This window comes from Micropterus salmoides, unplaced genomic scaffold (genome assembly GCF_014851395.1).
Source record: "Micropterus salmoides isolate LMB-PRFRI ecotype aquatic unplaced genomic scaffold, ASM1485139v1 Ms_hic_scaffold_13, whole genome shotgun sequence".
Taxonomy (NCBI): domain Eukaryota; kingdom Metazoa; phylum Chordata; class Actinopteri; order Centrarchiformes; family Centrarchidae; genus Micropterus; species Micropterus salmoides.
The window spans coordinates 17,924,830-17,951,560 of record NW_024040374.1 but is presented as its reverse complement, the minus strand read 5'-3'; the positions used below and the strand labels follow the sequence as shown (position 1 = coordinate 17,951,560).

At 38.9% G+C, this 26,731-nt stretch overlaps 5 protein-coding genes across 5 annotated transcripts; all 5 read right to left on the bottom strand.

Moving 5' to 3' along the window:
• Positions 1-212: 212 nt before the first annotated feature.
• Positions 213-5,783, bottom strand: LOC119900717 (collagen alpha-2(XI) chain-like). Its single transcript, XM_038715909.1, has 16 exons — positions 5,736-5,783; positions 5,599-5,652; positions 5,413-5,466; positions 5,201-5,254; positions 5,071-5,124; positions 4,600-4,653; positions 4,462-4,515; positions 4,329-4,382; positions 4,228-4,245; positions 3,499-3,561; positions 3,144-3,329; positions 2,865-3,000; positions 2,646-2,752; positions 2,149-2,229; positions 1,861-2,070; positions 213-926 (listed from the first exon to the last, which is right to left on the bottom strand). The coding sequence occupies exons 2-16, from the start codon at positions 5,599-5,601 to the stop codon at positions 774-776; spliced, it is 1,281 nt and encodes a 426-aa protein (XP_038571837.1). The 5' UTR covers positions 5,602-5,652; positions 5,736-5,783; the 3' UTR covers positions 213-773.
• Positions 5,784-5,886: 103 nt separating this feature from the next.
• LOC119900718 (collagen alpha-1(X) chain-like) lies at positions 5,887-9,561 on the bottom strand. The gene is made up of 11 exons (XM_038715910.1): positions 9,520-9,561; positions 9,265-9,372; positions 9,007-9,060; positions 8,756-8,863; positions 8,474-8,524; positions 7,952-8,005; positions 7,778-7,831; positions 6,711-6,764; positions 6,432-6,539; positions 6,292-6,345; positions 5,887-6,016 (listed from the first exon to the last, which is right to left on the bottom strand). Exons 4-11 carry the CDS (start codon positions 8,831-8,833, stop codon positions 5,939-5,941), a joined length of 531 nt encoding a protein of 176 aa, XP_038571838.1. The 5' UTR covers positions 8,834-8,863; positions 9,007-9,060; positions 9,265-9,372; positions 9,520-9,561; the 3' UTR covers positions 5,887-5,938.
• Positions 9,562-9,724: 163 nt separating this feature from the next.
• On the bottom strand, positions 9,725-11,170 carry LOC119901357 (collagen EMF1-alpha-like). Its single transcript, XM_038716987.1, has 6 exons — positions 11,147-11,170; positions 10,919-10,963; positions 10,762-10,806; positions 10,484-10,591; positions 9,976-10,029; positions 9,725-9,827 (listed from the first exon to the last, which is right to left on the bottom strand). The coding sequence occupies exons 1-6, from the start codon at positions 11,168-11,170 to the stop codon at positions 9,765-9,767; spliced, it is 339 nt and encodes a 112-aa protein (XP_038572915.1). The 3' UTR covers positions 9,725-9,764.
• On the bottom strand, positions 10,914-15,417 carry LOC119901393 (collagen alpha-3(IX) chain-like). Its single transcript, XM_038717012.1, has 15 exons — positions 15,370-15,417; positions 15,204-15,257; positions 15,041-15,077; positions 14,821-14,874; positions 14,623-14,730; positions 14,469-14,522; positions 14,321-14,374; positions 13,350-13,394; positions 13,203-13,256; positions 12,817-12,861; positions 12,611-12,664; positions 12,120-12,173; positions 11,975-12,028; positions 11,133-11,431; positions 10,914-10,963 (listed from the first exon to the last, which is right to left on the bottom strand). Coding segments are annotated over exons 2-14 (783 nt in total). The 5' UTR covers positions 15,206-15,257; positions 15,370-15,417; the 3' UTR covers positions 10,914-10,963; positions 11,133-11,263.
• si:dkey-21p1.3 (collagen alpha-1(XI) chain) lies at positions 15,253-26,195 on the bottom strand. Its single transcript, XM_038716985.1, has 19 exons — positions 26,045-26,195; positions 24,936-25,037; positions 22,521-23,759; positions 21,763-21,816; positions 19,856-19,975; positions 19,222-19,260; positions 18,929-18,982; positions 18,738-18,791; positions 17,617-17,724; positions 17,421-17,474; positions 17,067-17,120; positions 16,939-16,983; positions 16,696-16,749; positions 16,549-16,593; positions 16,382-16,435; positions 16,254-16,298; positions 16,109-16,162; positions 15,366-15,414; positions 15,253-15,257 (listed from the first exon to the last, which is right to left on the bottom strand). Exons 1-19 carry the CDS (start codon positions 26,081-26,083, stop codon positions 15,253-15,255), a joined length of 2,268 nt encoding a protein of 755 aa, XP_038572913.1. The 5' UTR covers positions 26,084-26,195.
• Positions 26,196-26,731: the final 536 nt, after the last annotated feature.

Genomic DNA, 26,731 nt, shown 5'->3' with positions numbered 1-26,731 from the left:
GGACAGAATGTCCTGTATCATCAGTGGTAAACTTGACTGGTGTAAGAGCTCAACCTACACATTCTGTAATTACATTAAAAATCTTGTTAAAGTTTCACATAAAAAGCAGAAATCTACATTATAACCTAAATTCTAAATTGTAACTATTTTCAGTTCAGCATCTACTGAATGGTGCAGGCAGATTCAGTAAAGACAAAACAGATGCAAATGGCTGGATTTCATTCCACATGTTCAAATTCATGCTTTTATTTTGATAGGTCAGCACATCATTCCCCTGAGAGGATGATGAGACACTGACTACATGAGTTGTGATATAAACCCTTACAATTTCATGTCAATTTCATTTAAACATTCGGCGCTACATTAACATGTAATAACAATTATTAACTAAAATAGCTTCATATGAAACCCAGAACTGAAGAAGTCCTTTGGATAAGGGACGAAACGTCTTCCAGTATCTTCAACCAAGTCCAGTTGCCCTTCATTTTAACCCTCGTTGGATAACTATGACCTGGATGACTGAGAATCTTCATAGACATCTTCATATGAAACCATTTAACAATTTTTTCAGATTCTGACAATGCAATAAATATACACAAAATACAGTACAGAGCAAATAAATCTTAACAAAATGGTTCATGTAAAATATCTAGACACCACACATCCCTGCTTTCTATATAAAACAGATATTTACACTATTTCATATTGCACAGGCACACACACACACACACACACACACACGCACACACGCACACACACACACTACTCATAGGTCACAAGAAGCAGAGGGGTCCCAAAACAACAGTTGTCTCAGTGACAGGGGAAGATAGTGACCTCATCTCTACACCCAAATCTCTGACAGGAAGTAACTCCATATCACCACGATGTAGGTCCGTGCTCCCCCGAACCATCACAACCACCTCTACCTGTAAAATGATCAGACAGGAGACACGTGTTTACTTTGTTCTTTCTAATTCTTTTTTTGTAGTCTAAAATGTCTAAAAACAATGAAAATGCTTCTTTTGATTAATTAAATCTCCTTTGTTCCCATATCTAAATTACATTGGTAATTTACTTGGGAACATTCAGAGCCAATGCCGGAAGGCAGTGTCATGACTTCTGCATCTGACGCCTAATTTTGAGACTTAGTGAGGCGAGTAAAGCATGTGTGGTGTGTTTTTGTTGTCTGTTTGTCTCTCCTTTCCTCCTTTCTCTCCAGTTATGGAGTCCTGGGTGTGTCTGGCTGTCTGGTTTGGCAATCACACACCTGTGCCTGATCAGCCATCCCTACTGCTTCTTAAGGAGAGGCCAGACATCGATTCCCTGCCAGATTGTTAAACTGTGAACTGTAGGTTAAGCCTTAACATCTAGCTCCGTTGCCTGTGTTTGCCTGCAACTTGTCGCCTGAACTGATTCTTGTCTTCCTGTCTCCAGATAGCCTTTTCAACTTGTTCAGCCTGCCAGTCCTGAACCCACAGGGAGCCAGTCTCTTCCTGCCACTCTCCAGCCACCCACGCCAGCCCCAGCCCTCACCCTGCCTGCAACTCAGAAGGGAAGAACCCGTGCCCTCACTCTGCCTTTAGTTCTCTCACTCTACTGTTGAGAATAAACAAATAAATGTTTAAAGTGCTGCACCGTCTCCTCATCTGCATCTGGGAACTGGAATTATTCCTGACAGACAGTGTTTGATTTATTCATAGTTATACTACTTGACTGAATTTGTGACTTGTATTTTCTTTGGTCCCAAAAGAACTCTATGATCTGACACTAATGCAACACCAGTGTGTTCTGTAGCACTAAAATGTGATTTGCATTACAATTGTTTACATTTAGAGAAAGAAACAAATATTTTGGTCTTACCTCACTGCCTTTCCTGGACACTGTGGTGAGGTGTGAAATTATTTCTTTGCCAGAATCTCCAAGAAAGTGAACAATCTTATTGGCTGAATTAGTTGTGTCAGCAGTACTGGAGCTGTTTGCTATACAGCTGACAGTCATGTGCTGGAAAGATGTGTGGCTGTGTAACCGCAGAAACCTCAGCTGGACGACGTCCACACCAGCGTACTCAAACTATCAGAAACAGAAATCATTCAGTTTAAATGTGAGGAAAGTATTCTGAATCAATCTCCAAATGTGTTAAAATCTTACCTTGTTTCCTCCATGTTGCTGACTAAACCACTGGACAGACATTTTCGATTTCTTCTTTTCTGGTTCCCAACCTAATTTAATCTAAAGAATAGAATATCACTGATATTTTTAAAGACACTCCTGGCACCACCTTGTTTGTGTATTTACATTAATCAAAAAAGTATTAATCTTCCCCTGGAGCTAGGGGTTGGGTAAAATAGCTTTATGTGTGCTGCTTCCTACACATGCAAACACTGGTCTCTTTAGGAGATAAAGAAAAAATTATGTAGGAAAATGAGGTGATCTCAACTGACCAGCAATGTTATAGGGTATGTACAGTATATAGATATGTTGTAATGTAAAACCATGGGATCAAATCATGTTGTTGTTGCAAAACAAGAGACTGAATGTTTTCTATGTTCTTTTAACTATGCTGTGGACTTCCACAAGAAAGTGAACCCATTCCTCAGACAGCACTTTGCCTGCTAATGTAAACCCTTGTAGGTGAAAATGAGTACCTGTGACTGTAAAGGGTTGATGCAGGTTGTTCCTCCTGCTGTGAAGTTACAGAATACCTTCACAGCATCGTAGGGGCAGCCTTGGTTGGGGTCCATGTAAAAATAACCTGAAAGATAATCGACTTGAGTGCCTGATCGTTTAGACTCATTTGGTATACAGTGTGTCGTCAGAAACAGATTTACATCACGTCATAGTGATGAGCCTATTCAGTCCCTCACCGTCATTCAGATGTGGGTGAATGAGTCCCAGCTCGTAGCAGGTGGTGGCAGGGTCGCCTTTGGTTCCCTGGGGCCAGCTGAAGGATTCCTCAGCCTCATCTCCTTCAGACCATCTCCTGGACAGCAACCTGGGCTGCTACAGAGCAATCCATCATTCAATCAGACAACCAAACATTCAGCCAACTATCAATCCTAAAACACCTCCTTGAATACAAATCATAAAATAATACAAAACAAATGAGGACATTGTGTAAAAAAGTGTATATAAGAAGAACTTACTTTTTGTTGCTCTTCCCTTTGCCTCAGAGGGCTGGTTGTCTGTCTGGATTTTGGTACATTTTTTAATTTCAGTCTTGTATAGGGTCTTGTTTGGGGTCTGTGCTCATTTCTTTGACCTGATTTCGGCTCAGGTTCTGATCTCCGTCTTTGTGTAGGCCTTTGCTTGCCTGGTGCACCTGGCTTTCCCTGCAGAACAAATGACTTCGCTTTGAGAGCATGGTACAAAAGTCTCGGCAAATAAACAGTATTCACTGCAATCAAGCTTAAAATGCATGTTAAAAAAGTCTGTTACAGTTAGGATTGTGGATCAGGTCAAACATTTGTTCACTTGTATTGTGTGAGCAAAATGTCTTACTGGAGGTCCAGGTTTTCCCTTTGCTCCCTTTGGTCCTTTCCCGCCTTGGACACCTTTCATTCCCTGTAAAAACCCAACATAGTCAGGCTCTGTCTGAAGACAACTAAAGCGTAAAAACAAATCTCACTATCTGCAATCAAGGTAAAGATAGAGGCAACTAAAAGTAATGCAACTAAAATCAGCTGTGCACCAAAATGCTTCCTTTACAAACATAAATGTCTATGAAGATTCTCAGTCATCCAGGTCATAGTTATCCAACGAAGGTTAAAATGAAGGGCAACTGGACTTGGTTGAAGCTACTGGAAGACGTTTCGTCCCTTATCCAAAGGACTTCTTCAGTTCTGACTGACTGGCAGGGAAACTCAGCTATTTAACCTCAGTTAACCTCAGAGGTTAAATAGCTGAGTTTCCCTGCCAGTCAGTCAGAACTGAAGAAGTCCTTTGGATAAGGGACGAAACATCTTCCAGTAGCTTCAACCAAGTCCAGTTGCCCTTCATTTTAACCTTCGTTGGATACAAACATAAAGTGAAAACTATAACTGTAATTTCAGGATGTTGACTTTTTTTGATAAAACAGAACTAAAACAGTACTCTTAATCTGTAATCATATCAGGTCCAGGAAGACATGGAAAGCTGCAAAGTCACAAATAAAAATCAACAAAAATTGTAAAAAAAAGAAAAAAAAAAGAAAAAAAGAAAAAAAAGAAAGAGGAATAAACAGCCTCTCACCTTCTTTCCAAGCTGGCCCTGTAACAAACACAGAACAGAAATAACTTCAGCAAAATGTTTCAGTAAACTATTTTAAAGTGTAGAATATCAAAGCAACGTACAGGAAGTCCAAGGAAACCTTTTCGCCCATGTGGACCACGAGGACCGCTATCCCCCTGTGAAAATCAGTCAATTGATTAATAACTTGCTACATGTTAAAAAGCATTGCAAAAAGAAAAGTTAAACACAACTTACCAGCTTTCCTTTTTGACCTATCTGACCTTTGAGCCCCTGCAAACCAGGATTCCCCTAAGATAAAAGTTAGAAATATAGACGAACTGAAATGATGTATTTTTTTGCATTTTAAAATTATTTCATATTTTTTTATCCAACCTTTAGCCCAGGTGGCCCGATTGGTCCCAGTATTCCTGTGTCACCTGGGAGACCCTGTCGGTGAAGATAAGAAGGACAGTTACATGATTCTCAGATAATGATAGTACGATGAACGACAGTAATTTACGTCTGATTTCTGCACGTTTGTCAGGGCTTATTATAAAATCTTGAAGCTATGCAACTGACTACTTCTAAAAGACTAAATAATATTTAACGACTTCTAAAGTACATTCAAATGACTTCAGTATCAGCAGATGATGAGTAGAACATACACAGTACAGAAACATGATAAGACAAAATATCCATTAAAGCAATATGAGAAACTACAAAAAAAGCCATATGTCTTACAAAAAGTATTATTAAAACAGGTTTATACTCCTGTAAATATAAAAAAACATATTCTAAATGTTAAAAAAACATATTTGGTCTCATCCAGGTGGGGTGAGGTACTGCACTTTGTCAGGCTTTTACCTTCGGACCAGTAGTTCCAGACTCTCCCTTCTCTCCTCTCAGTCCTGGAATACCCTGTATAAAGGACCAGCGATAATATTATAAAGGTATTATGTTAAGTTTATTAGTGATCTTTTATTAACTTGAATACCTTTGGCCCCATTGGTCCAGGGGGCCCTTGCTTTCCTTTGTGTCCAGCTTTACCCTGAGAGACAAACAGGACATCATGTTAAAAACTTTTATCCTGACAGAGTGAATTACATAAATGAAAAGTGATAATTTTATACAATGCTCACACTGAACATACTGTTCATATAATTATCAGTATTCTCTTAAATTAAAATAAATGACATGATATTGTACCTTAAAGCCTGGTGCCCCAGTGTTTCCCATGATCCCAGGTGGTCCAAGTTTTCCCTAGAGAATTTTAATATCACAAAATTCATCTGAAGGCCAAACTAAAACAGATATTTATGAATGGGGGAAGATTCCCATGGTTTTATGGAGCAGGACTCCATATTATCCATCCATGTCTGTATTGCAGCTTACCATTTTGCCAGGGCTGCCAGTTGTTCCAGGAGCTCCTCTAAAACCCTTATCACCCTTTGGGATGGGCAGGTGAAGAACTGAATTTAATACAAAGGTTGAAAAACAGACTAAATTGCAGTATGGTACCTTTTTCTTACCGGATCACCTTCATTACCCTCAACCCCTAGTAAACCATCCAAACCGCTAAGGCCCTGAGAACACGATCACAAGACAAGAAACCAATCGTCAAGGCATGCCTCACTGTTAAAATACAACTACAACAACAGTTTAAGTTGCTAAACTTTCTGGGTTACATGTTATTTTAATTTTTATACTTGAAATGAAGAGTCCTGTACGTATTTTATCTGTTAAAAGGGATACTTGCTGGTTTTCCAGGTCGTCCAGCAGCTCCAGGTCTACCCTGCGGGCCTTCAGCTCCCTACAAAACAGACGTTATTAGATGGGCGATGACGCAGTGGATAAGACGCATGCCTTTGGTGTGACCGTGACTGACATAAACAGCTATTGTAAATGGCTTTGGCTAAAAGTGTCAGCTAAATGAATAAATGTAAATGTAAAGAGAGGCAGAGATTAACTCAAGAAAACACAGAGAGGTAGAGATTAAATCAAAGACCACACATTTGTCTTGGGTTTTTTGGATCAGACAACCATATCTGATGATTGTTTTTTTTTTCAGATTAAAATAAAACTCACAGTTTTTCCAGTAGCTCCTTTATCGCCTTTCCTTCCAGGCTGGGCTCTTTTCCCCTTTATAAAGACATCTCCATTATGACAACTGTTTTATTTTTTCTGTTTCAGATTTTCATCTGAGCTGAGCACTGGCTTCTTCTTACCTTTGGCCCGTGTATTCCTTTAGTTCCTGGAAGACCGGGAGGACCAGCAGGTCCACGTTGACCTTTAGCACCTGCAGTGCCAATGAACCCTATCTTCCCCAATGTCCCCTTAAAAATACAGTCACACACATAAATGATACTATAATATGACCTCCATTTACTGAAGATTCAGATTTCTGAAACTGATAAAACACCAGAACACTCAATAACACTGCATGGTCTAATTACAAAGGCTGAGCTTTGCAAACCTGATCCTTGTGAGCTCAAATATGCTCTTACCATTGTGCCTCTTGTTCCAGGTTCTCCTTTTGCACCCTTTTGACCTCTAATGCCCTGGAGATTACAGACGGTTACATCGTGTCACACCTTTAGACATTCCATTAAACATGCTTGACCACATTAATGATGGCCACAGGCAGGGTTGAACAATTAATCAAAGCATTATCGAAATCGCACTGTGGCCAAGTTCAATGTCCAAAACGCAAGAGTTGCAATTTTTTTCGGTAAATGCCCCGGCCTACAAATCATACTCTCCAGACGTGAGGAAACCTGCTTGTTTAGTACAGACCCCAGCAAAAGTAAAAAAATCATAACTTTTATATATTTTTTGCAATGAAAATGAATTTCAAAATTTTACTATTCCCACTAAAATGGCGACGCAGGTCCTGTGGTCGTTCAGCACTACCTGTTGAGAATACTTCTTAAGGGGCTTTGTTGATGTAACAAGGTAAGACAGGTCTAGCTTAGAGTAATTTAACTGATCCCATAAGTGTTTTCTGAACTTCTAGCTCTAGGTATTTCTCACATATACTTGTCCTTGTCAGGAAGACAACAATAGACTGATTAGGTAGAGATAGTAGTTCATGCGTCAGGCTAGCAGATAGCGTAGTGTGAGATAGTGTTCTCTGGTAATCACACAAGGTTGAGTCCTACTAGAATGTTACAAGAACTCACTGGCTCCACAGATTAGAGTACAACTTACGGACTTTAGGAGATTCCAATATGGTGTAGCACTGAAGTCTAAACATCAGATAGAGTTGTTGTTTTAGGTTAAGGCCAGCTAAAATGACCTAAAGGGAAAATCTACAGGCACTAGGGGGAAGACAGAAACATAAAAGGGACCAAAAGATGTTATCCTTCAGATTTGGTGTTGGCATTGCTTGTGTTCACACGTTGGATGCTGATACTCTTTCTCCTTGGCCAAGTCTCATTAAACACTGCTGTGCAAAACTTCATACTTCACTTCAAAAATCAGTCTCCGAAAATCTTCTTTCTCACACCTGACAGCTGGCTCACAATAATTCTTCAACACTACCCACAAGGTGCAACACATAATGAAAGCCCACCGTGTCTCCTTTGATGCCTGGAAGACCGAGCTTGCCATTCTCACCATGTGTACCCTAAGTCGCACAAACACACAACAGAGACAGCATTACATTTATTATGTGAACCACTACAGCTGGACAGGTCACACTTTGAGCATTTCACAGCCATCAGAATGAATAAATGGTACATTACACCTTTGGTCCAGGGATTCCACTTTTTCCCTCCACACCTCTCTCGCCTGGCAGACCCTGAAAAAACACATTAATACATGTTTTATAACCAATTATGTGAAGAAATTGTTAAAAATATGAAACATTAATCAAACAATAAACAGGATCATGCATTAAGTTAAGTCATATTTGTTTTGTATGGCAACCTTGATGGGCTTCACCCACCAATTAATGAAAAGCTGTTTTATGCACAGTCTGTGCAATCTTATTGTAGAAAATCTTAAATTGAAGCATAACTACACACAAACTGAGAAACTGCTTTTGCTGCCATCTAGTGGTTTAATTTTCAACATGGCGCATGCCACACTAAAATGTTCAACTACAGATCAGGGTGGCCTGGATGTGACTAGGTTGAAACTTTTAGCTCATAAAAGTCAACACAGCTATTTTATTTTTGATTTTATAATAAACATTTTGTGTGGAGTTATACTGAACATATATTGAATAGTGTGTGGTAAACATGTTATTGCCACATTAAACACATACTGGTGCTGATGGTCCAATTTGTCCGGGGGGACCTATACTGCCAGGGGGACCCTGGATTGAGGAGGCATGAAACGTACATTTAAATCTCATGTCATATTGAAACAATAATACTGCAATTCTCTGAATCACAAATAAAAAAAAATAAAAAATATATATTTTAGTAACCACGACATAAAAAAGGCAAGTTGCAGAACATGAAGCTCATCATGATTGGTATTAGTCATCATCATACAGCATTTTTGACATAACTGAAAATCCAACTGTGTGACTACTACTACTAACAGTGTGTCCCTGGAGCCCCTTCTGGCCTTTGGTCCCTGCTGCCCCAGTGTTGCCCCCTGGTCCAAACTGTCCAGGCATGCCTGAAGAACCTTTGGTGCCTGGCTCACCCTGTGAAAGCATCGTTATTATCATCATAAATTGCAGAGCCAAACTCTAAACCAAACTTTCACCATTCATTTAGGAGGCTTTGACCACAACATCAATTCTCAGGTCAAGTCCAACATTGCTTTTGACCAACTAAAATTACTCACTTTGAGCCCTGGGACTCCAAGTGCTCCTCTGTCACCTGGTGCACCCCTGTATCCCTGCAAAATAGGATTGATGGTGAAGACAGAGCAGAGGGGACACTCCGTCTTGTTCTGTCTGATTTGAAGACACATTTATTAACAGTCTGGAAGTTGTAAGAATGCAAATGGCATTGCCTTGCATCATTAATCTCACACTGTATGAAATTGAGAGGGGTTATAATATTCTAGTAACCCTTTACTTTAGAAATAACTCCTACTTACCTGTTTACCTTGTGGCCCCTTTGCTCCCTGTGGCCCTTGGTTGCCTCTGTTTCCTTCACCTCCCTTTGGTCCTTTCTGTCCAGGAGGCCCAGTGTTCCCCTTGTCACCCTGAAATATGAGTAAAACAAATGGTTTTCAAGTTTGATTGACACATTTATGTTCCATCTACATGCAGGGTTATGAAGACCGTGTAAGACATTTTATCCACTGTTTAAAAAAATAAAATGAAACATATACAAATTGACATTTACTCACTGATATGCCTCTTTGTCCAGCTGGCCCCTCAGGTCCCCTCAGTCCAACTGGACCCTAAAACACAAAAGCACTGGGTTACTTGTACACATGATCAAGTATACATACAGCTGACTTTTCACACAGTCAAATCAATAGCTTTCGTAGGCCTCTAATCCTGTGTTTTTAGAAAATCTGACATTTTAGAGCCTTTGCATTCAGTTAAATAAAAAAAGATAGAAATCAGATCTGTGACAAACACATTCTAATCAATCTACCTCCTCACCATCGAGACCAGCAAGTCCCTCCTGCCCCAAAGCTCCTGTGGATCCCTGAAAAGAACACATGTAGAGACATGTCTTGCACAGACCACTCCATCACTACACTACTCTTGTATACAGCATTTTGTGGCGCATTTAAACAACAAATTACAGATACCTGAAGCATGTTGAATGCAGATCAGTAAAAGAAAAGATTTACCTTATCTCCTTTGACACCACCTAATCCAGTTGGTCCTTGAGGTCCATCTTTACCCTAAATAAAAGGGAGAGAACAAGCAACGATTGAACAAAAAAGATTGATGCACTGAACATTCCAGACTTACAACCTACTCAGTGCCCTGAAGGAAGACAGGATGCTTGTGCACAATAAACTCATCTTAGTGAACTTGGAACAGTTTTGTGTAGCTTAAAATGTATGTTAATTTGTATTTACAAATAATCATATGTAACCTTTATCATATGCAAAATACTGCACAATCAACTATACTATTATTGTTCAACTCCACAGGCAGACGGTGTTGCATTACTGTTGAACTAGTTTTCATTTCTCTCTAGCGAGTTCATGCATGAATTTAGGCTACAGTGTAGTGCAGCAGTACTGACTTGGAGCAACAACATGTAATTGGTCAAAAACAAAATTCCTCAGCGTTCAGGACCTGAAGTTTGTACCTCTAAAACACTTACTAATAGAATAAAAATAAACTTACTGGGTAACCTGCAACTCCAATGGAGCCAATTGGACCTTGTGACCCCTGGTCACCTGGAGGGCCACGAGGCCCAACCTCACCCCATGGTCCAATGTTACCCTGGACACCCTGGCAGGAAAAGAATATATATTCAGGAAAACAACATAAATAACTTTTGTGTATCAAGATAAATGTATGTATATTTTTTTTAAATATCATTCACAATTGTCATGAAGGAAGAAGTTAAGGACTGGATTAATGGATGGAAGTATTTGTTTGGAAAGAATTAATCATCTTACAAGAGGTCCTCTGTATCCCTGTGGTCCAGGCATACCCATCTCACCCTGAAAGACAGCAAGACATGATGTTAGACATAGTGACATTATACACATAAAGCAGCACTGGTGCAAAATGAACTGCAGAATTGAACATAATAACAGAAAATAATTCACTCACTGGGCGGCCTTGTGCCCCCCTTGGTCCCTCCTCACCTCTCTCCCCCTTCACAACAAATATAACAAGGAGAACACAACATTAAACTGCAAAATGTATACCATGAGAGTGTAACCAAGTGAACACATATCTCCACACATTACAGCTTACAACACAGACTGACATACATATATATATATATTAATTGACAACCATGAAGCGTTGAATTAACAGATACCTTTAAGCCTTCACTTCCTGGTAGCCCTGCTGGGCCATCTTTACCTTTAACCCCCTAAAGGAAACCAACCCTTCATTAATCTCAACATCATCATGGCTACAATCAAAATATCAAAAACTTGCAGTTCATTATCATCTAGTATCACATCTTTTCTCAGCAATCTCAACCAGTTTTACTGTGTTGTGGCACCACAAGAGTTTGCACTGTAATATCCTGAAATGCCAGATGGTGATTTTGTAACTTGCTCTTTCTCCAGGCTTTCCAGATGTCCCCTTCTTTCCTCTGCCGCCAGCTTCTCCCTGTTGATTGACACAGATATATAGCTATCTAAAGTAACATATTCTATCAGCAGCACATGCACACAAAATTTGCACCAACTACATGTGAATGTACATATAAATTTTACCTTCTTGCCACCCTGAAACTCCTCCCATTTACTCTTGAAGCTGGGGTAGGTATGTTATTTCAGAGGTATTTTTGTTATATTTTGAAATTATCTTTACATTCTGACAGCAATCAATTAATCAAACGCTTTGACACAAAAATGAAAAAACTCTGGCATCTGTGGCTGTGGCAGGACTGTAATAATCATAGCCAATCAGTTCATTCGGTCGAATGAAATTAAGTGGCTGGCCAACCTGCCTGCCTACCTCCGTGCACTCACTGCACATGAAAATGTGTTTTGGGGGAGTTACTCTGGAGGGAGGCCTGAAGGGAGCAGGTGGGATATGATTGTTAGTTTTTCCAACGTTGCCTACCACAGCTTTAACAGAAAGATCTTTAGTTTGATTAAATAAGAGTTAAAAAAAAAGAAATCTAAAACAAAGGCGAATAACACTCACACTTTTCCCTACAGGTCCTTGGAAGCCAGGGGCTCCTGTCTTCCCAGGTAATCCCTGTGTAAAATATTTAGTAGAGTATCAGTTATCCATTTGTGACACTGTAAGGCTATTTACTAAACTGTTTATTATAAACGGGTAAACTCACTTTTGGACCAGGAGGTCCAGTGTCCCCATTCATTCCATTTGCACCAATGGATCCCTGACAGAAAGATGATATTAGTTTGTCACAGTCTTTCCCAGTCCTGGTTACCCTTTTAATAGCCCCATAGGAAAGTAATTTCTAAGCAATATCTACTATTGACTTAAAAAAGAGAACACCAAATTGAAACTTCTTGGATATGTATTGCAGCTGGCTGATTGCGCTTCCTAATTATGGTCTACTATACAATTACAATACTATACAGTTTGTGCTGTGTTTCTCCATGAATACCACTACCATGACAAAGAAAATCAAAAACACATTTGACACTCTATCCACGGATGTGGAAAAATCAGTCCAGCATAAACAACATTTAGAGGCCTTTATTGTCTGGAGGCCATGAAGAAACATAAACATGGAATTTATGAACTCTATGAGGTGACGTGGTTGGACAAACTCAAAAATATGAATGTAAATGTATTGTTGGTTGGTCTTACCATGGCTCCTAGAGGTCCATCCTGTCCCCTGTTACCTAAATGACCTTGAAATCCCTAAGATGGGACACAGATATCGTGAGATCTTTTGGCAGTTGTTGGGGTGTTGCTCTTGTGGAATTCTAAAATTCTATTTATTTCAACTGGAGTGAAAGGTTACATGACATTCAAATATCAAAAATATTAATTGTAATTGTAATTCTGATCACCTTTAGGCCTTTAGGTCCACTCATTCCTAGGACTCCAGGCATTCCCTGCACAAAATATTTACACATATAAACACATTCCCTTATTAACATCTGTATTAGCAGCAAATTCTCCTAAATCCTAAATTGCATGAACATTTTCATTTTCAGTTACAAATAGACTTATAAATGGGAAATTAATGTTTGAAATAAGCTTGTCAGGTCATTATGAACTGACAATATTTTTTAAAGTCTACAATGTACAGATATGATTGCAAAGATATATAACAGCTTTGAAAGAATGTTAACCTGTTAATGAAATCATGCATATTTTTTAAGTATTGATTAGTAAAAGTAATGATATCTTTGGTCACATAAAGACAGAAAAAAAAGTATAGCCACATAGGAACCTTAATACCAGGTTCTCCTTCACGTCCCCTCTCTCCTGATTTTCCCATCTCTCCCTGTAAGCAGAAAACACAGCCACTTCAGCAGTATGGATTTAGCACAATGATCAGCATATACAATAAACTCAGTGTCCACTCACTCATACTCACAATTGGACCAGGCAATCCAGAAAATCCTGCTCGACCTACTCGACCCTTTTAAAGGAAAAATTACCATAACTTTATTAATATCCAGTCCAGGAGTTTCCACTCAAGGTGTAATGCTAATTTCATTGGCAATATTCACAAATTGAAATAATAAAAGTTAATTGACTGTAAAAATCTGAAAATATTGAGAAATGTTGTCGCAATTGCCCTGAGTCCAAAGTGACACCGTCACAATGCTTGTTTTGTCAGTCCAAACCTCAAAAATATTAAAAATACATCAAAAGTATCAAAAGCAAAAGCAGCAAATCTTCATATTTGTGAAGCTGGAACCATCAAATGGTTTTACATGAAAAATGTCTTAAACCATCAAAATAGTTGTCAATTAAATTTCTGTCAATCAGCGAATGTAGGATTTTCTAAACTCTTCATATGTTTTGTGTGTCAAAATCTGACTTTGTAAAGTAACTAACTGAAGCTGTCAGATAAATGTAGTGAAGTAAAAAGTTTCAAAAATTTCTCCCTCCGGAGTCTAAGTAGAAGTGGAATGAAAAGTACAAATACCTCAAATAATTTGTACTTAAGTACAGTACTTGAGTAAATGTACTTAGTTACTGTCCACCACTGTAAAAGTGACACATGGCGCCAACTCAGATGCAGTCACTAAAAGAAGGGTATACTGACACCTGTGGTGAATTACATGTATCATCAGTATTTTGCATGTTTTTGATATTTTGATTGTAGCCATGTGTATATTTGTAACTGCACTGGACTACGTTTCTACAAAATGTTGCATATATAAAATATGACAAGGACAACAAGTTTCTTATATTTTATTTTTGGTGCCAAGTTGTAGCTGTCGGACATAACAATAATCCCCTCATACAAATATTAAAATAAAGAAATGTTTTGGTCTTTTATCAATTTTCCACTTATTCCACATTAATTATATTATTCAGCATCCATCTTGGTCCTACCTTGTCGCCTCGAGGCCCAGGAACTCCGTGAATACCATTTGGTCCTCTGTCTCCCTACAAAACACACATGCACAATTTAACAAACATTTATTTTCCAGTAGAAAAAACAAACACAAATCTAGATTCTTCCAACTTTCTGAAAACCCACCTTTAGTCCATCTTTTCCCTGCTTTCCTTGCTCCCCCAAGATGCCATCAAACCCCTACAATGATGAAGGTAGGTATAGAACCAAACCTGATTATTACAGTCGCTATAGCATTGTTTGTGAACATGTCTCGATTCATTAAGTTTATTTCACTCACACTGGGTCCGGGAGTTCCTGGTGGCCCTGTTGGTCCTTCAAGTCCCTGAAGTCCTAGAGGGCCTTGACGCCCTTTAAATCCTTGTTTACCTGGAGGTCCTGGAGGTCCCTGTGCACAAACACAACAAGTAGCGACTGATCTGGTCAATTAACTGATCAATAATCAACTGAACAAACAGACAGGAAAGATCAAACTCACCAGGTCTCCTTTAAACCCTGGGTCACCATTCTCACCTCGCTTGGCTTTAGCCCCCTGGTAGACAAAAGTGCACACACACACACACACACACACCTGCACATTTAGCACTATAGCCTACAGCTTGATATGGTTAAGATAATTATATATTGCCATACATTATAACTGAACATATTAGCTGCAGTCAATATTGAAATTGCTTTAAGTAATCTTACAGGATCACCTGAGGGTCCAGGCTTGCCTGGATTCCCATTGGCTCCCTGAAATGAGAACGACAAACCTTATACTGATGTTCCAACATGACAAACTTGCTGCAGTACATCTGAGTATATATCTTCTCTGGTGATTAATGTTGCTTTGCAGAGGGTTTGTCATTGTTGTCTTACATTAAGTCCAGGTGGTCCAGGTTCCCCTATTTCCCCTTCATCTCCTGGATCACCCTGTTGAAACACACAAAGGGCAGATGAAAGAGTGATTTCACAATGACAGCTACACTCTACTGCTGCGTTTACAACTTTTGCTTGTGGTTGTTTTTCCTTAAAGTGTACTCACAGGGCCACCTTTAGGACCCGGAGGTCCATCTGGTCCTGGGCTTCCCTGCAAGGAAAAAAGTTATTTTATCATAACGCTTTGTCTTCATACTGAGAAGTATGACTGCTGTATATGGAGAACGTTTCACAAAGAGACAACCACTGGTTTGTAAAAAGAAATATTGTATGAAAGTAAGGCATGTTATTGGTCACAATTAACAATTAACTTTACCACATTGTCTCATGGCCTACACATGACCAAACTACCAAGTCAAATCCCCAGTTGTAAATACAAGGACAGACCAATTAATTGGTCGGCTGATTAATGGTGAGATTATCTGGCATTTCGAGATAATCAGCATTGGCTGATAATTGCCCTCTCAAGGCCGCTATGTCATCCTAAACGACAGAAAATCTCATCTAAAATCATTACTGACTACCAATAACTGTATAGTGTTATACTATAGAGAATAATGCAGTTGAATCACTTGTGACAAACTATACCCCACTCTCCCTTAAACACCAGTCATGTTCAGAAACCTACAGCATAACCCAATGTATTTTTCTATTTTGTTAATTAATAAAAAATTCCATTTAAAACAACACGTTACTGGCTAAGATAACCATGTGTAATAGATTGTATTCTGCATGGAATAATGGAATTACAAACCACAAACCAAGTTACAATAACACACTGATTCTGTTTCTGACTCTGACCAAACTGATTCTGTAATGAAACGCTTAAAAAGGTTTTGTTATACCTGGGGGCCCCGGACACCAGGAAACCCAACTGCTCCATCAGGACCAGGCTCTGCCTGAAGCAATAGATGTATTTACAGGTTAGATATTTGTTCTGTCATTATTTGATCTCTGTGAGAAAGAGTACATCTCTACGTGTCTTGTCACCTGTGGTCCAGCTACTCCTCTGGCGCCCAGATCACCCTGATGACCCTGATAGCATAAAATATTGTTTCACAAATATCTTTTTATTAATCAATTTGGATTACAACTTGATCGACTAGTCGTTCACTTACTGGAGGTCCTTTAACTCCTAAGACACCTTTTACCCCTCTGGGGCCCATTTTGCCCTGAACAGAAGACATATTAATAAATCCACATCTTACTTCAATGGTATCTCAATATTTAATCCAACATCCTCATTTTATGAAGACTTTATAGTATATTGTGGTAGAAAACTTACAGGTGGGCCCGGTGGTCCACTAAAGCCTGGAGATCCAATCTCTCCCTGAAAATAATCAGCAGGGTGTTAAACAAGAAAATGGAGTATATTTATATAATTATTATTTTTTATGGATTATTGTCCCACATTGAGCTGCCTGACACTGACCGGAGGTCCTGGTGGTCCTGGAAACCCAGAAGGACCCCTGGCTCCAGGCAGGCCCTGTAAACATGGGACAGTCCAGATGTTGCAATGTAGAAATTCACTTTACATAAATGTGGTGAAAATGATCACTTTAACAACCATCAAGCACAGTGAAAAGGTCTTGTGTATTTTAAATTGTACTTTATAATAAATTTATAATGAGACGCAACAACAGGGGCTGTAAACAGTCAAGTCATCGGTACTTACTATGTAGCCAGGGACACCAACAATGCCTCTGACTCCTTTTTTTCCCTGGTTACAAAAAGGAAAATTTGATTCCCATGTTACAGCCATCTACTCCTAAAAATATGTATGTAGTGGATGCTGAATCTGACCTTGTATCCTTTTTGTCCTCTGTTTCCCTGTGGTCCAACATCCCCTTGATAACCCTAAAGACAGAGTGAAGTGGTTTAACAAAAAACTATAAATGAAAATGCTTGTGTCGGACAATAAAGTGCCATCTTTACAAAAGAATTGGGATTTGTGCAGATAACCAACACTTCTGTTATACCCACTGCTAACAATCTGACACATGAATATGAGCAGCTAAAATAGTGTCCGGTAGCTACAAAAAATAAAAAGCCAAACTCAAAAAAAAGAGAGATGGATAGATACATAGATTCAGATAGACAGACTTGGGCTTCCATAATTTAAATTCCCATAACATTAGAAGTCCAGGCCACTCTTACCCACTCACCCAGCTCCCCTTTGCTGCCTTTCTCCCCTCTGTAGCCTTGAGGACCCTATGCGAAACAAAGTGAATTCATCAAGCTGCAACAGGACTGAACTTATGGGTGGAATATACATATCAAAGGGTATTAAGGAGCTGTTTGACTGCATTACAGCTATGAAAATACACACAATTTTGCATACACACATATTTACCTGTTCTCCAGGTAAGCCTGGAGGGCCTGGATCAGGGTACTGTCCTGGGGTCCCGTCTCTTCCTGGTCGGCCCTGGGGACCCGGCATACCTTGTGGTCCAGGACTGCCCTGAAGTACAACACAACATGTAATGTAGTTTGCCCGGTGTCTGAACTTTTACAGCAAAAAAGCAGATAATAATTTGATATCTTTTCTTCTTTATTTCACAAATCAGTAATTAAGTCGTTTATTTAGGTTTATTGTACCATATTCTGATCCATTGCTGTTTTATTGTATCGTGAGTGTGCTTGCTGTTAAAAAACACACTGAGTAGCAGTATGTTGTTGGGTCATTGGAGCAGACGTGGTAGTGAAAATGGCTGTCTGCTATGTGTCATGTCCGTCTTTTACTCCACTTCCACTTATTGTTTATATATACTCATTTAGCTGACGCTTTTATCCAAAGCGACTTACAATTACTATTTATGTCAGAGGCCGCTCAGAGCAACTAAGGGTTAAGTGTCTTGCTGAGGTGGATGGGTCACAATGGGAATTGAACCCGGGGCTCTCACACCAAAGGCATGTGACTTATCCAATGCACCATCACCACCCCAGTAAACCCCATAGTAAACCCTCAAAACCAGTAAGTACACCCTAGCTTCCACTCAGAAGCCACATAATTACCACCTAACATATCCGGGCGATATTCCAGCATAGGAACAGCTTTGAACACCAGTCTGAACCAGTCACCATAACAATTACTTCCACCGTGATAACTATCTTATCACACCTTTTCACCTATCACTCCTAACACCTAACACCCTAGCACTGTAGCAACAACCTGGAGATGTTTGCTTAGTCAGCAGAACAGTAAGCATATATTTCATTGACAAAATTACACCATCACAACCTGACTCTGTAACTCCATGTTGTTCTACATGAATCAGTCAACTCAGTTCGTTATCAATCAAAGTCATCATTATGATTTCAGTGTGGAGTGTTTGTCACAAGCAGTGCAGAGACTGTAATAATGTAGTGTGCATGGAACTTAACATTAAAGCATTAAAGTGTCTGATGAGCCCATAAACCAGCAAAGCCTCTCTGTGGACTTTGATAAGATGCAAATAAATTAGAGATACCTACGATTTTTCCTTGAACTCCTTTTCGACCTTGCTTCCCAGTAATTCCAGGTGGCCCCTGAAATAACAAAATTAGGACAGAACAGGAGTCCTTAAACAACATCTTTATGTTTGGTATAGTCATGGTATGATACAGTTTAAACCTAGATTCCTGTTTGCCTTTTCAAGTTATCTTTAACACTTCTGTGGACTTACAATTGGTCCGTCATCTCCAGGTAGTCCTGGAGGCCCTGGAGGCCCCTTATGTTTCTGAAGATAAAAAACAACAAAGTCTTAAGACTCAGTCACAACAAGTCCTGACAAGTTCATTTATTTATTCATTTATTTTTTATTTTTTTAAATTTTTTTTTACAGTGGACTGTATTTACACTGTAAATAAAGTAATAATATTATATGTTGCTGGAGTGGACAGGATTTTGGCTCAGTGGATTTCAACTAAGCAGTGAAAGAAAAAAATTTCAAATGCATATATTTCAACAAACACCTACCGGCCAGTAAGAAATCAGCTTTTTATAGATCTTCTTTTTCTGTGAGAAAATAACAGAGAAAATATAAATTTTATATTGTAAACCTACTTCTCTCAAAAATGATTCTTACATAGACTTGAATTAAATATAACACATTCAGAACAATAACCAAAGCATGAGAAATGTCAGCAAGAAACATTGACTCTGTTGTAAAATACAGATCTAAACTGGGAAATTTGCTATAATAATGTTATGTGGCTGCGATGGATTGGCGACCTGTCCAGGGTGTACCCCGCCTTTCGCCCGATGTCAGCTGGGAATGGCTCCAGCCCCCAGCGACCCTGTATGCAGGATAAGCGGTTGACCATGGATGGATGGATGAATGTTATGTGGTTTGCGATATATTAAATATATAGAGGTGACAAAAGTCAAACATACAAAGCATGTGTGACAATGTGCTAGTATGATTTTTTAATATTTCTACTGTTTGTGTTTTCAGTCATTTTGGAATAGCTAGTATATTGGCTTAATATTACTTACATAGATTAATTTCCACATTCATACTTTCAACATAAATTCAAGTGTTAAGCACCAAAGGCAAGTGGTTACTGGCGAGTGGTTACTGGTGCAGAACAACAACACAACAGCAGTTTACCTTGAAAGCCTCCCACTCTTCTTCAGAGGTTTTAAATACAACAATGGCAGGCATCCCTGGAGGACCAATGGGGCCTCTATATCCTGTCCGCCCGGTCCTGCCCATGACGCCTTGATAACCCTGAGAGGACAGAAAACAATATGTCTCTTTGATGTGGAAAACAGGATGAGTTTTATTCTTTACACTTGTTAAAGCACTTTGTAACTTGTTTTTGAAAAGTGCTCTACAAATAAGGATTATTATTATTATTATAGTTTATATTGCATTGTCTACATTTTGATCAGCGCTGACAGAGATAATAATCTGTCTGTTTTTCGTCCAAAATTGACAATTCAAGGCTGCATTTAGCCATTTTTGACCACAACGGTGCAGAAGAACTCCACAAAAAGCTGATAAAAACAGCCCTGAGCTACAAACTGCCTATCAAACAGCTTGGGGCTGATGTTGTGTCATTCAGCTTCAATATAGATTAAGTTAATAGTTTTAGTTTTAATAGTTAAGATTTTAAACACGTGTCAACTGGGAATAAATCTTAAATCTGATTGTGGTATCCTCAGAAACTTGAACTGTAGGGGTCTAAACCAATTTGCCCTCTCTTGCAGAAATCACTAGTATCTGAGGTTTAATGAGAGTTGTTAATCATCTGACAAAACAAAGAGGCCAATTTAAATAAAACATAAATTAACAGAAGTAATGTATATAACAACAGGACCCATTGTTTTATTTGATTTCAGTAAAGTGGACCATTCAACAGTTTTACCGGGGCTCATGTATATTGATTAGTGAAACTGCATATAAGGATATGGAGACAGATTTTAAAGTTATATTTAGTATTTTATATTTAGGGGAATTAAGAATACAGTCTTAATGTGTATTAAAATTTATGGATCACACTATTAATTGATTTTGGGAAAGTTGCCTATAAATAAAATGCAGAATATGATGCACCTCTTGAAATGCAAGACTAGGCTGTGCCTAGGCAGACTAAATGGGTCATAATTATATTACCACTAATAAAACTTTTAATTAATTTAATACTTGACATATAAATGAATAAGTGAATTAAACTCAATTCAACTTTATTTATATTGGGCCAATTCATAACAGCAGGTCTAGACCATGGTCTTTGTAATTTATGAATACGTTTAAGAGATTAAATACATAAATATCAAATGAAAAATAAAAAAATGCATTTTCCTAAATTAAATTAAAAAGTAGCCTTTCAACTGTGGTTTGTTTTCACAGAGTTCCCATTGAATGTAGCACACAGCTGCAAGTTAAACAGTCCATGTATAAACCCCTTAAAGTAAACCCCTTAAGTTTGACTTACCCTGTTAACTTCAGCTAAAGCTAGTCCATTACTATTATACTACTATAACTATTTTACCATTTCTACATTGCCTTTAACTAACATCAACTATTTTAACAGTTAATCCATTAATTTTAGCCTTCTATGTCATCCTTTCACACTTTACTTTTAGGCTTATTTCAACTGTTTATCCATTATTTTAAGCTAACTGTTTTAACCATTTGTACATGACCTGTAGCTAACTATTTGAAATGTTAATATATTACTTTTAACTATCTATTTCAACCATATATATATATATATCACTTTTAGCTAACTGTTTCAACTTCTCTGCTTGCTTGCTAGTCTCAGGTGCTGTAGGATATTCTATATCAGGATGTATTTTTAAATTCAAATAGTCATTTAATTTTTTTTTCAAATTTGTTGAGCTGCTCCACGTTTTATCCATGTACCTGTAAATCAAAAGCAGTTTCAAGCTGCATAGGACGGTTGGGCTGTAGGTTTGTTAGCACTATGAGAAATCTTTTCAAATAGCACTCATTTGATTCAATGTTTATACAAAAAAATGATCCTGATTCAGGTTTAATTGAATACATACTTTATCTCCTTTAGGCCCTGGTGGTCCTGTTAGCCCAGGTGGGCCCTGCAACCCCTAAAGAAAGAGTAAGGGTAGAGTAACAGTTAGATCTGGATAATCATCGCTACAAAAAAAAAAATTAACCATAATGAATTAAGATTTACTGGGGTGGGACACATTATTTAGTTTTTACAACTACATTAAGCCCTATACAGAATACAGAGAACCAATAGAAATGTAGATATACCACATTATTATGTCCAAAATCTCATTAATCTAATGTTTGTGATAATGGGTAAGGTTAAGGGTTAGGAGAGTTTGTGAATGAAAACACTGAGTCTTTAGTCTGAGATCCCAAAAGCCTGATTTCACAGTTCAGGGTTACAGTACCACTGTTTAGCCAGGGGAGGGAGATGATGGCTTTTACAGGAGAGACTAACCTCTCACTTCAACCAAACACACACTTGCATGGCTTTCTAGGTGCTGGAATTGACACAGATATATGTTGCCATCTCAGTCATCAAATCAGCTCCACGCAAACTCAATTTCATCGAAGGTCATGATGGAATATGAGATGAGAATGTCACACAAATGTGATTCAGATTTCCTATGTGGTTTGTTTATGCATTTATAACAACATTAACACTCTGAATTCAATATCACTGTGAATAAATCTGACGTTTAAAGTATACCAAGACCTATAATGACAAAAATAACTGTGAAATCCAGCTTTGATTAAAAACATTTATAGGTATTGCTAAATGTAAACAATTTCTTACCCTTTGACCTCGGATCCAAGATCTTAATCCCGCCCCATGATGCCTGACAGAGTGCGTAGGCGGCTGATAGGCTGTTTTAACAGTCTGCTGTGCAGATTCAGTCTCTGATTGGATGAAGGTTTCTTCAGTGCTTCTCAAATTAGGGGAGGACTCAGTGTAATCCTCAGAGGTGACAGTTTTATTATCATAACTTACATCTTCTATCTCTGCATGTCTTTTCACTTCCTCCTCCCCTAAATCTATCTCATCTTCATCTGTCTCTGTCCCACTCCCCTGCTCCCCACCTGGAAGTTGTTGTTGTTGTAACGTGTCCATTTTTGGTGAAACAGTTTCCAACCTGTCTTCCATTTCCTCTTTTTCCTTTATCTGACTTGCTGAAATATTACCAATCTCACCCTCTATGTTCCTGGGATTTAGTGCTTCTACGCTTTGTAGAGTGGGAGTTAAAACAGTCAGGTTTCGGGGGGGATCAGTATAAGGTGGACCCTCAGTTGCTGTTCTGTTGGGTAATACATTTTGTTCTGTCTGTCTTAAGAATTGAACTGGTGGGTCTACTGAAACTGGGGGTATAATGACCAGTGGCGATGCCTCCTGTTTTGCCTCCCTTACTCCTCCTTTAGATGAAGGGTACAGTCTGGAAGCAACAAACCCTGATTGTGTGATGGGGCCTGATATAAGAGTCGACCCAGTAGCAAACTCAGAGTCCTGTGGCCCATTAGAGAAAGATCTCTCTGTGCTTGCATTTTTTTCCCTTCCTGATGAGACACCTTGAGCTGTGGGGTTCTCAGGTCGAAAGCTGGGGCTTGAAAGGGCCGTCTCAAAGTTTTCCAAGACAGACACATCACTTGTTCTGGAGCCCTCTTTAGCTGCAACAAATGGCTGATAAACTTGTCTTAGGTACTGAGCTGTTGTGAGTGTGTGGACAGAAAGAGTTTTGCTTATGATACTTCCTTGTGTGCTCCATGGTTCTTTCATAGTCCCTACTATGTCAGGGTGCAAATTAGAAAGCTGCTCATTTCCAGTCAGAGAAAGAGGCTGTGGTTCACCTTGATTTACTCCCTTACTCACAGTTGTTTGTTTATCCTTTTCTCTGTCGGTTGAGCCTACAGTCTGAGTATCTGTGTGAACCCAGGTTGTCACCACAGATTTGGTGTCTACATCCTCTGGACCAGGATGTGACTTCAGAGGCGAAGTGCTGCTCACTGGATCCAGTCTTGGTGTCAGGTCAGTGGGACCAGCCTGTAGAGTTGGTTTACATAAGGAGACATAAAGAGATTACCCGGTGTCCCCAACATGCACTGTGTGTGCGGAACTCCCTTTTAAGTCTTTTTATTCTTTATTGAGACCTGAGAGCAAGAAATTACGTCAAGATTTATCAGTACATTTTATACTGTTTTGTTATTGCCATTGTCCCATTATTAAATAGATCTAAAGCAAGAATGAGTCCACTGAAGTCTAGGGCATAAAGTAAATTAATAAACAGCTGTTAAGTAATAACAATAATTAACACCAAAGGATACAATTCAAACAAACTGCATACAAAAATGATATTACAGAAATTACAGTTAAGTATTGCGCTCTCTTTGGTGGTATGAAAATAGTCTGTATAGAAATGTAAATAGTCTGTATAGAAATGTAAACACTCCGATAGAAAAATGCTTCTGGCGGGATGTGACACAGGTATAACATAAAGTTAGTATCCAAAACAAATAAAATTTTTATGACGTTAAACTCCTCTGGGATGAACACTCCCCGTGTGGCTTCCGCAGACAGACAGGAATGGTGCTACCACAGATGCTTTAACCAGCAGAGCACTGTGGATAAATATTACGAAACACCATGCGTTCACACTAACATGTCATCAGTCAATAAAAAGTACAGCTACTCTCTCAGGCAGAGCTGAATTACTTTTTAGAACTGCAAAATTATTAAAGGCCCTACACACCCTCAGTTCACCAATACAGGCCTATCAGGTGCCCCATCAGATCTAATTAGACTGTGTGGGTATGTAAAAACTAAGCTAAACTCCTGAACTGCCTGTTAGCTCTGTTGCATAGAGTTTGGTGAGCTCACATAATTCCTAGCATAGCTCCACCAACGTGTTCCAGAGGCCTCATCAGCCACTTGAAAATACTTTTGTGGGTGTGCCGAGTCTTTAAAGTGGAATACAGTAGGTTTAGAGATGAAATATTACACATAAAAAGCAACAAACAATAAAAGATTTTTTGGATGAGCATAACAGCAATAACAACAACAAATCCATTCCTAATTAAATCTTTATTTATTGTCTGTTGTGCCTCATAAAAAGCTTTGCCTGGCTGTAAAGTTTATAATACAACAGACCAACAAAAAAGATGATGTAAACCTTGTGTGTAAATCCCTACAGTTTAGACAAGAGTCTGTTAACTGCAGTACCTGTGTGTCTGTCTGAGCTGAGCAGGTGCTGCTGTGATCTCGACAGTGCTGCTCTGCCACTTCAGGATCTCCTAAGACAAAGATCATCTGCTGGACGGGCCCCTAAACACACACCACAAACACACAGACACACATGACACAGAAGGTGATCAGTTTAAAGAGTTTAATTCCAAACCTGCACTATGGATCACACACTACTGCCATTTCTTTAGTGGAGAAAAAATTTGAATTGGAGGGAATTCTGACTTGATCGTGTAGGTAACTTGATTTTTTTCCTTTTTTTAAAAATGGACTCATTGACTAGAATCTGCTAAATATGACTAGTTAACTAAATAGTTATAAATATAAGGGCAGTTGCAGATATTAAAGGTACTGTGTTGTCGTACCACAGCCATCAGCAGTCAATATGTGGCACTGAGTAAGCTAGATTAGTTTATCCACTGTTTTGTAAATACACGCATCACTCCTTTAAGTGATGTTTATTTCACTGTTGAGCCTCACAGCATCCTCGTTGACTAATGTGAAGACCAAACCCAACCCATTTTCTGAGGTTAAATCCTTCTTTCTATAGGTCTACCTTTTTAACGCAACGCTCAGATTTTCTCATGGTGACAAAGGGGGTCACATTTTCTACACAGGATTTTATGAGATTTACTCGTTGATGTGAAAACCTTCCCCTGCCTCTCATCCTCTCACATGCACATGTAAGAAACCCACAAACCCGAAACCACAAATATTTGAGCTACTGGTGATATACCATATAAAAAAACACACACGCAACGAAACTGGTGCACAGCCTATAGTGATTACATTAAATATATGGAAACCCTGTTAAACCCCCATTAAATGCAAGAGAAAAGCAAGCTGAAGATAAGAAAATCATAAGGTTATAATGATGATGTCTAAATCTAAATCAAAAGATAATACTTCCAAATCATCTTGAAGTAATCAAATGCTCTGAATAAATAACGTGTTTTTCAGAGCCCTCTATGTTCATAAGTTATATAAACATTAAAAATCTTAACAGACAGTTTCTAAGTTTTACCAGAAGTGGTCATAAAGTTTCAGAAATTGTAAGGGAGACCAATGATACAGATAGTCAGACTTACGCAGCTCAGTAGCAGTAGCACCACCACAGCACCCTGCATGGCTTCTGATAAAGGTAACTTCTGCACTCCTCTGACTGCAGCTGCCTTACTCCTCCAGGGGCTGCACTTTAAAAACACACAACCCTTCCAGAAGGACTGAGCTCATCTCTGGCCTGACTGACCACACATTTACAGCCCAGAGAGATGATGAAATCAACAGACCAAGACAGACACACAAAATCTTATATATACACACAGCACAAAAACACACCCTTCTGCTTCCTGTGACAATGCTGTGTCTACAGTTTAATACTCAGCAAGCTAGCAAGTGACTCAGAGTGTGAACAGCAACAGACAATTAGGTGTGTTGTCTACTGAGCCTGTTGCTGTAGAGTAAATGTAAGTTCTTTGTTTCCCTGGTTGTTTAGACTGTTAGATCAGGGCAGACTGATAGTGAAGGTCACACTTTAAAGAAAACAGCTGTCACTGATGCGGGCCTGTGTTGAGGGATTAGCTTCCTGTCCTGAGAAGCTCATCTCATCAGCCTCCTTTTATCTCCTCCTTGTCTTATTCCTACTCCAACTTCATCAGTCACACGAAATACTTTAATTTACAGATCTGCCAGCTCAAGGGTTAATGTAGGACATATAGACACTTTCCTCTTTTCACACAAAGGTTTCATGAATGCACAGAAGACATTATTATATT

What these genes read in the sequence shown, in the direction of transcription:
- LOC119900717 (XM_038715909.1), bottom strand. An exon ending in CTGGACCAATGGGGCCAAAG is followed by an intron (nt 5,125 to 5,200) that starts GTATTCAAGTTA and finishes TCCTTTATACAG; the next exon opens with GGTATTCCAGGACTGAGAGG. An exon ending in AGGGAAAACCTGGACCTCCA is followed by an intron (nt 3,330 to 3,498) that starts GTAAGACATTTT and finishes TTTGTTCTGCAG; the next exon opens with GGAAAGCCAGGTGCACCAGG.
- LOC119900718 (XM_038715910.1), bottom strand. Translation starts at nt 8,833, where the DNA reads ATGCCTGGACAGTTTGGACCAGGGGGCAACACTGGGGCAGCAGGGACC. An exon ending in AGGGGCTCCAGGGACACACT is followed by an intron (nt 8,525 to 8,755) that starts GTTAGTAGTAGT and finishes TCCTCAATCCAG; the next exon opens with GGTCCCCCTGGCAGTATAGG. An exon ending in AAGGAATACACGGGCCAAAG is followed by an intron (nt 6,346 to 6,431) that starts GTAAGAAGAAGC and finishes GTCTTTATAAAG; the next exon opens with GGGAAAAGAGCCCAGCCTGG.
- si:dkey-21p1.3 (XM_038716985.1), bottom strand. Translation starts at nt 26,083, where the DNA reads ATGCAGGGTGCTGTGGTGGTGCTACTGCTACTGAGCTGC. An exon ending in CTTGGATCCGAGGTCAAAGG is followed by an intron (nt 21,817 to 22,520) that starts GTAAGAAATTGT and finishes CTCTTTCTTTAG; the next exon opens with GGGTTGCAGGGCCCACCTGG. An exon ending in CTGGTGTCCGGGGCCCCCAG is followed by an intron (nt 15,415 to 16,108) that starts GTATAACAAAAC and finishes TTTTCCTTGCAG; the next exon opens with GGAAGCCCAGGACCAGATGG.
- LOC119901393 (XM_038717012.1), bottom strand. An exon ending in CAGGAACTCCCGGACCCAGT is followed by an intron (nt 14,523 to 14,622) that starts GTGAGTGAAATA and finishes TCATCATTGTAG; the next exon opens with GGGTTTGATGGCATCTTGGG. An exon ending in CTGGACCTCCTGGTCCAAAA is followed by an intron (nt 12,029 to 12,119) that starts GTGAGTTTACCC and finishes TATTTTACACAG; the next exon opens with GGATTACCTGGGAAGACAGG.
- LOC119901357 (XM_038716987.1), bottom strand. Translation starts at nt 11,170, where the DNA reads ATGGCCCAGCAGGGCTACCAGGAA. An exon ending in CCCAGCAGGGCTACCAGGAA is followed by an intron (nt 10,964 to 11,146) that starts GTGAAGGCTTAA and finishes TTTGTTGTGAAG; the next exon opens with GGGGAGAGAGGTGAGGAGGG. An exon ending in TTGGAGTTGCAGGTTACCCA is followed by an intron (nt 10,030 to 10,483) that starts GTAAGTTTATTT and finishes CCTTTTATTTAG; the next exon opens with GGTAAAGATGGACCTCAAGG.